General features: G+C 42.0%; 1 protein-coding gene across 1 annotated transcript; it reads right to left on the reverse strand.

Annotated features, from left to right (window-relative positions):
* Window positions 1-545: 545 nt before the first annotated feature.
* On the reverse strand, window positions 546-3,380 carry LOC123993994 (periaxin-like). Its single transcript, XM_046296477.1, has 2 exons — window positions 3,355-3,380; window positions 546-2,909 (listed from the first exon to the last, which is right to left on the reverse strand). The coding sequence occupies exon 2, from the start codon at window positions 2,406-2,408 to the stop codon at window positions 1,875-1,877; it is 534 nt and encodes a 177-aa protein (XP_046152433.1). The 5' UTR covers window positions 2,409-2,909; window positions 3,355-3,380; the 3' UTR covers window positions 546-1,874.
* Between the last annotated feature and the right edge of the window lie 5,738 nt (window positions 3,381-9,118).

Here is a 9,118-nt window from a genome sequence, read left to right on the forward strand (position 1 = left end):
TGTCAGGTAGGACGCAATCCAAGCGTGGGCCGCGCCGGAGATGCCCAACTCGGAGAGGGTGGAGAGGAGGATCTGATGGTTCACAGTATCGAAGGCAGCCGATAGATCTAGAAGGATGAGAGCAGAGGAGAGAGAGTTAGCTTTAGCAGTGCGGAGCGCCTCCGTGATACAGAGGAGAGCAGTCTCAGTTGAATGACTAGTCTTGAAACCTGACTGATTTGGATCAAGAAGGTCATTCAGAGAGAGATAGCGGGAGAGCTGGCCAAGGACGGCACGTTCAAGAGTTTTGGAGAGAAAAGAAAGAAGGGATACTGGTCTGTAATTGTTGACATCGGAGGGATCGAGTGTAGGTTTTTTCAGAAGGGGTGCAACTCTCGCTCTCTTGAAGACGGAAGGGACGTAGCCAACGGTCAGGGATGAGTTGATGAGCGAGGTGAGGTAAGGGAGAAGGTCTCCGGAAATGGTCTGGAGAAGAGAGGAGGGGATAGGGTCAAGCGGGCAGGTTGTTGGGCGGCCGGCCGTCACAAGACGAAACATAACATCGCTATTAGAACTATAGAAACATAACATCTCAGAACTATAGAAACATAACATCTCTATTAAAACTATAGAAACATAACATCTCTATTAAAACTATAGAAACATAACATCTCTATTAAAACTATAGAAACATAACATCTATTAGAACAATAGAAACATAACATCTCTATTAGAACAATAGAAACATAACATCTCTATTAGAACTATAGAAATATAACTATTAGAACTATAGAAACATAACATCTCAGAACTATAAACATATCTCTATCAGCACTATATAAACATAACATCTCTATTAGAACTATAGAAACATAACATCTATTAGAACTATAGAAACATAACATCTCTATCAGAACTATAGAAACACAACATCTCTATTAGAACTATAGAAACATAACATCTCTGTTAGAACTATAGAAACACAACATCTCTATTAGAACTATAGAAACATCTCTATCAGAACTATAGAAACACATCTCTATTAGAACTATAGAAACATAACATCTATTAGAACTATAGAAACAACATTGTCGTACAAACATCTCTATTTAAAACTATAAAAACACAACATCTCTATTAGAACTATAGAAACATCTCTATCAGAACTATAGAAACATCTCTATCAGAACTATAGAAACACAACATCTCTATTAGAACTATAGAAACATCTCTATCAGAACTATAAAAACACAACATCTCTATTAGAACTATAGAAATATAACATCTATTAGAACTATAGAAACAACATTGTCGTACAAACATCTCTATTTAACACTATAAAAACATAACATCTCTATTAGAACTAGAAACAAGAACAATAGAAACAACATTGAATGTAAACTAAGACAGTTTTTCCAAAAGCACTGATATGAACATATTGTATGCAGTAAAACATGTTCATGGAATAGGCCTATTTTCTCTAACTTTTCCCCTACTAATTATTTCCCATACTAACGTCACTTTTACTTGATGTTTGTCTTTAGAAAGCTTGTCCATATGTTTGTTTTTCCCATATTATGGTGTGAAGTCCATCTTATCATTTCCCAGACAGTCTCCATGGCTTTCTAGCCACTGACTGCTTCTTCTCTGCTGGCCAGTTCACATGTGCCACTTTCACACATTCAGGTGGTCCTCCAATTACTTCCAGATACTGTGGTAAATCTGAGATGACCTTTTGTTCACTGGCAGCGGGTATCGCATCAGACACACAATCTGAACATCCCCATACCAGTTTATCATCTCTTGGGCTTGTTGACTCCATTCCTGTGCATGCACTTTAACCTTTTGTTCTTTGACCTCCAGTATAACGCCAGGGTATGGTTGTTCATCCTTGTTCACAATGCACCACTGTCCAGTGTGGTGAGCCTCGATGACATCTGGACGAAGTGGAGCTGAGGTATCTGGGTCGATGACATCTGGACAAAGTGGAGCTGAGGTATCTGGGTCGGTGACATCTGGACGAAGTGGAGCTGAGGTATCTGGGTCGGTGACATCTGGACAAAGTGGAGCTGAGGTATCCGGGTCGATGACATCTGGACAAAGTGGAGCTGAGGTATCCGGGTCAATGACATCTGGACAAAGTGGAGCTGAGGTATCTGGGTCGGTGACATCTGGACAAAGTGGAGCTGAGGTATCTGGGTCGGTGACATCTGGACAAAGTGGAGCTGAGGTATCCGGGTCGATGACATCTGGACAAAGTGGAGCTGAGGTATCCGGGTCAATGACATCTGGACAAAGTGGAGCTGAGGTATCTGGGTCGGTGACATCTGGACGAAGCGGAGCTGAGGTATCTGGGTCAATGACATCTGGACGAAGCGGAGCTGAGAGACCATGGCCATTAGCCGGGACTGTGATTTATTGGAGTCCATAACATGGTCAATCCCACATGCTTTGCGCTGCTTGGCAGAGACAACTGTCTCTGTATTTGAGGATGCCAGGCACGATACTCTTTCCTTTTATGGTTACCAGAGGTACCCCAGAAATTCTCTTTGCCTTACTTTCCACCTCTTCCTCACTGACATAATAGAACTGTATTTGAGTGCCAGAGTCCCTTACCTCCTGATGGAAAGACATTGTGTCCGTTATGTCTTTCCAGTGGTGGACCAAGAGGTCAGCTGACCCGCCCACTCCAACACTGTTTCTCCTGCTCTCAACATCTGTGTTATTTCTGTCTGACCCACCATTGCTTTCACTCCTGTCTTGTTCCTCTTTCTGTGACATCATTCACTCTTTTTTTCAACTCTCTAAAGCCTTTCAGTAAATCCTGTGTTTTTTTCCAAGGTAGGTTGCTCGGTGATCCGGGTCAGCATCCCTGCGCTGTCTGTAGAGTCTTTGCTTTTCAGCAGCACTTACTTTTTAATTTGCCATATCTTTCAAAAGGAAAGCCATATTATGTTACAAATTTCAATATAAAATATAAAATCTTCCGGTGATAATAAAAAATGAGCAATGTTATTGTCACTGGTGTTACCAGGAACAGTAACACCAGTGACGAATCTGCTGACAAGATGTTATTGGATAATTATATTAATCATATTTCCTTTCCCCATACTGTAAACTGTATAACACCAGTGACGAATCTGCTGACAAGGTGTTATTGGATAATTATATTAATCATATTTCCTTTCCCCATACTGTAAACTGTATAACACCAGTGACGAATCTGCTGACAAGGTGTTATTGGATAATTATATTAATCATATTTCCTTTCCCCATACTGTAAACTGTATAACACCAGTGACGGGTTTCAAAGCTTCGCATTAAATTACCAAATTTATATCAAATTGTTAACATGAAGAGTGAGTGAAGACTTACCATGTGCTCTTCAAAACAGCCCTGCCTCCAATGAACCTTTGACCCAGGAAGAAGTTGGCAAGGATGTTGCATTTTAAAAATAGATTTAAGGGTAAAACCAGTGACATGAAATTAAGTGACAGATATTCTTTGTAATTAATTTATAATAATGAGTTGATATTTTAGTTTAAGTAATTCCCTAAACAGCTATAATACATTTAAAGTTGTAGATTATAATTTTTTTGACTGAAATATGTTACTAAACCATAACTCCTGGCGAGGGACAAGCCATTTACATGGTGTTGACCGGGTTCTACGATGATATGGAACATTTACTTTGCAATATAACTGTCTTTAAATATGTTTATTAACAATAAAACACTTCAATAATTAAAAAATATATATATTATCCCATTTTTGTGGGGGTTAAGGCGGGGATCAGGAAAGACACCATTTCTATAGAATCACCCATTTATCGTAATGAATGATATCAGCAAAATATCCACGATGTTTGGTCGGTGTTGATCATTTTATAGTCCCAGCTCTAGTATACAGTAGGTCTTGATGTGAGACAGTTGTGTTGGTCAATCAACATCTGCTGTCTGTTGGATTGCGTCATAATGACACGTTCTGACCTTAGTTCCTTTGTTTTGTCTTTGTTTTAGTATGATCAGTGCGTGAGTTGGGGTGGGCAGTCTATGTTGGTTTTTGTGTTCGGCCTAGTATGGTTCTCAATCAGAGGCAGGTGTTGTTAGTTGTCTCTGATTGAGAATCATACTTAGGTAGCCTTTTTCCATCTGGGTTTCGTGGGTGTTTATTTCCTGTTTAGTGTTTGTCATTCACCTTACGGGACTGTTCGTTTGTTGTTTATTGTTTTTGTTCAGTGTTAATTTTGCTTAATTAAATTATGGACACTTACCACGCTGCGTTTTGGTCCTCCAATCCTTCTCGTTACTCCTCCTCAGAAGAGGAGGACGAGATCCCTTACACATAATACATTTAGCATTATAATGATGTATTTTAGTAAAGATCAGCAACACAGAGAACCCATGACCCACACTAATGTTCTAATGTTCCCAAATGATGGTACCGCCCGGAGGGGTTGGCTGCGGTCTTATCGGCTCTTAACCAATCATGCTATTTTGTATGTTTTTTCGAGTTGTTCGTAACTTGTTTTGCACATAACGTTGCTGCTACCATCTCTTATGACCAAAAATGTTTCTGGACATCAGAACTGCGATTACTCACCTCAGATTAGACAAAGAGTTTTTCTTAAATGAGTCAGACGAGAGGGAGATACTACAGACAACCGACCAGACCCAGATCCTCGTCATTCGCTGGAGAAGGAAACTGAGATTTTGCTGAAAAAGATCAGGGTGCCTTCTGAGGATGAGGTGACGAGTGGCTAGTCTGCCTTTTCCTTCCCTTCTGCTAGCTAACGTTCAATCGCTGGAAAATAAGTGTTTAGAACACTAAACAGAAACCAACTACCCACAAAACATAGGAGGGAAAACGCTACCTAAGTATGGTTCCCAATCAGAGACAACGACAGTCAGCTGTCCCTGATTGGGAACCATACCCGGCCAAAACAAAGAAATACAAAACATAGAAAAAGGAACACAGAATGCCCACCCAAATCACACCCTGACCAAACCAAAATAAAGACATAAAAGCTCTCTAAGGTCTGGGTGTGACAGCATGTGCCAAATACAATTTTATTTTATTTGTAATGTACCATTGTTAATGATTTTGTGCAAAATTGAAAAGGGAGTTTATGTAATAATGTATGTTTTATAGAATTGTGCATGAGGTGTGAGTCAGTGGAGAAGAAGATAGAAAACCCAGTCTAGTGGGTTACAGTACAACGCTACATACAACACCAGTCAACAGTTTGGACACACCTGCTCATTCAAGGGTTTTTCTTTATTTTTACTATTTTATACATTGCAGAATAATAGTGAAGACATCAAAACTATGAAATAACATATACGGAATCATGTAGTAACCAAAAAGGTGTTAAACAAATCAAAATATATTTTTGATTTTAGATTCTTCAAAGTAGCCACCCTTTGCCTTGATGACAGCTTTGCATTCTCTTGGCATTCCTCTCTCAGATAGAAGAGTAGAGGCCTTTCTAAAGCTTCCTATGCTAAAGTTAGAAGTGGAGATGAAATGTGGACATGCTAAAGTTAGAAGGTTGTTTCTCTCCTCAGGGCTGCAGCAGAGGTATCCATAACAGAGAGAAGTTAGAAGGTTGTTTCTCTCCATAACAGAGAGAAGTTAGAAGGTTGTTTCTCTCCTCAGGGCTGCAGCAGAGGTATCCATAACAGAGAGAAGTTAGAAGGTTGTTTCTCTCCTCAGGGCTGCAGCAGAGGTATCCATAACAGAGAGAAGTTAGAAGGTTGTTTCTCTCCTCAGGGCTGCAGCAGAGGTATCCATAACAGAGAGAAGTTAGAAGGTTGTTTCTCTCCTCAGGGCTGCAGCAGAGGTATCCATAACAGAGGTATCCATAACAGAGAGAAGTTAGAAGGTTGTTTCTCTCCTCAGGGCTGCAGCAGAGGTATCCATAACAGAGAAGTTAGAAGGTTGTTTCTCTCCTCAGGGCTGCAGCAGAGGTATCCATAACAGAGAGAAGTTAGAAGGTTGTTTCTCTCCTCAGGGCTGCAGCAGAGGTATCCATAACAGAGAGAAGTTAGGTTGTTTCTCTCCTCAGGACTGCAGCAGAGGTATCCATAACAGAGAGAAGCCAGCGGAGCCGATCAGGCCAGAAGTGAAGAACTCAGAGGGGAGGAGAGAGAATGGAGCTAAAGCCTCGGGGTGACCCCTGTGTCATCCAGGCTCCTAAACCACTGGAGCTGATACATAGACCGAGGTAACACACACAAACTTACGCACATACACACACAGTTTGTATTTATCCTTAGTGATCACACGTGTGTGTCAAATCAAATCAAATTGTATTGGTCACATACACATGGTTAGCAGATGTTAATGCGAGTGTAGCAAAATGCTTGTGCTTCTAGATCCGACCATGCAGTAATATCTAACTAGTAATCTATCAATTTCACAACAACTACCTTTTACACTCTCTGGAGAAACTCCAGCAGGCGGAGAGCAGGCAGCTTGAGAACACAGGTAGGCTGCTGTAATAATGGACTTTTAACCTGGTTCTGATAGGATTGAGAGGTGGGTGGCTCTTAGGCTCTCTCTCTCTCTATCTCGGACAGGAGGATGTGAATATGGGCACATCCTGTAAGAATGGAGGCTGCTCCAAGGTAGAGTACTACTCCTGTTCAGATCCTCATCATTTCCCAGTGTGTAGAGGTTACCAGGAGGTTACCAGTCAGGGTTCAGAGAGTAGCTCAGTGGTAGAGGGATGAGATGTTTAGGAGGAGTTTGATGATCCTTTTAGTGTGATCTGTTGTTTATGGTGTGTATCCTGGTTTCTCTCGGTTTGCAGTCTTTCTCTGGTCCAGGGAGTAACGAGAAGTGTAAACAACCACTCTGAAGTATCCAACGTCCACGAGGGGTGAGACACAAAAACACTTGATATTCTGATGCTAATATGTCTTCCTCCTGTCTAGTTTGTCTGGATGGATGTGTTGTTGGCCTCTGTTCTGTGCTGTCCCCTGTCTGTCAGGATGAAGTTCTGGAGCTGCTGTAGGAGGAAGACATCAGCCTTTTAACTGTTTCCTGGCCCAGGAGGGCTGCACCACAGGAGGTCACCTCTGGAGGACACCAGATAAGGTCAGGACCCCTTCAGAGTTTAGCTCAGGCACTGACTCAGACAGCCTTAGGTACATACAATCAGAAGTGCCGATGGCCCCCTCTGTATTTTGCTATCTCTCTCTCTCCCTCAACTCTGCCTTTCTCTCTCTCTCTCTACACTCCATCTCTCTCTCTGTGTCTGTCTCCCTCTCCCTCTGTCCATGGGTATGAAGGTAGTACCGTGTAGGTTTGATTGGTACCAGACTGGCAGCCAGGCCATCTTCTCTATCTATGCCAAGAACTCTCTACCAGAGCTCAGCTATGCAGAGTCCAACAGCACCACGGTACACGCCAAACACAGGCCTCTGTGTGATTTACTTAGCTCATTACGCTCTAGCGCCTCCTTGTGGCGGGCCGGGCGCCTGCAGGCTGACCTCGGTCATCAGTTGAACGGTTTTTCCTCCGACACATTGGTGCAGCTGGCTTCCTGGTTACGTGAGCGGGTGTTAAGAAGCGTAGCTTGGCAGGTCATGTTTCAGAGGAAGCATGACTTGACCTTCACCTCTCATGATCCTGTTGGGGAGTTGCAGCGATGAGACAAGATTGTAATAACCAAATTAGGAAGAAAAGGGGGTAAAAAAAGAAACAATTAGATCTCTAATCTCTGATCAAATTACTAAGTAATTTAATAGGATATCTGTGGTATTCATATAATTGACCTCCCTCTCATGTCTCCTAGGTGATATACTGGAGCCAATCACCCGGGCCCATCTGGACCTTCCCTCTCCCACAGACACACACACTGAGAGGGGGAAGGAGAATGGAAAGTGGAATGCATAGAATCAGACAGAGAATGAAATCTAGGACACGGTACATGCTGCTCCCATATGTGTGAATGAACCTGTACCCTGTTGATGGTAGGCTGATAGCAGTATGTATGTCGTATGTACGCAGGCTTTCTATATTTAGCTGTAGAATTACACTGGGCACTAATGACACCTATAACATTCTACTCCGAACGCAGAGACTAAACTTCACTGCATTGAAACACTGTCTGAAGGCAATAACCATAAGATCTTCCTACTACCTCTATCTTCTCACTGAAAAGAGATCCAGGCAGCTATCACCATAGAAACCCTCATCTGGATCTGTAACTAATGGATCAGGATCTGTAATTAATGGATCGGGATCTGTAACTAATGGATCGGGATCTGTAACTAATGGATCGGGATCTGTAACTAATGGATCAGGATCTGTAACTAATGGATCAGGATCTGTAACTAATGGATCGGGATCTGTAACTAATGGATCGGGATCTGTAGCTAATGGATCGGGATCTGTAACTAATGGATCAGGATCTGTAACTAATGGATCGGGATCTGTAACTAATGGATCGGGATCTGTCGCTAATGGATCAGGATCTGTAAACTAATGGATCAGGATCTGTAACTAATGGATCGGGATCTGTAACTAATGGATCGGGATCTGTAGCTAATGGATCGGGATCTGTAACTAATGGATCAGGATCTGTAGCTAATGGATCGGGATCTGTAGCTAATGGATCGGGATCTGTAACTAATGGATCAGGATCTGTAACTAATGGATCAGGATCTGTAACTAATGGATCGGGATCTGTAACTAATGGATCGGGATCTGTAGCTAATGGATCTGGATCTGCAACTAATGGATCGGGATCTGTCACTAATGGATCGGGATCTGTAACTAATGGATCTGGATCTGTAACTAATGGATCGGGATCTGTAACTAATGAGTAATTAGGTACAGCAGTCCTCGACCACACACACACACACACATGCACGCACGCACGCACGCACACACACACACACACGGATCAGTCCTCTTCTTTGTTAAGTGCATTTGAGACTGTGTGTGGCATTTTATTGATTACAGCTGCCTTCCAGCGAATTTAACTGGTCAAACGATGTTCTCTTACCTTATCATTCATTATGGTCGTACTTTAACTGTCTTTGTTTTGGGTTGTTAAATCTGTGATTTAGTTTCACTCTTTGCTATCACACAACGTAATGAAACTCTGCACCTACATTGTAATTACACT

The sequence above is a fragment of the Oncorhynchus gorbuscha genome, linkage group LG13, assembly GCF_021184085.1.
Source record: "Oncorhynchus gorbuscha isolate QuinsamMale2020 ecotype Even-year linkage group LG13, OgorEven_v1.0, whole genome shotgun sequence".
In the NCBI taxonomy this organism is placed as follows: domain Eukaryota; kingdom Metazoa; phylum Chordata; class Actinopteri; order Salmoniformes; family Salmonidae; genus Oncorhynchus; species Oncorhynchus gorbuscha.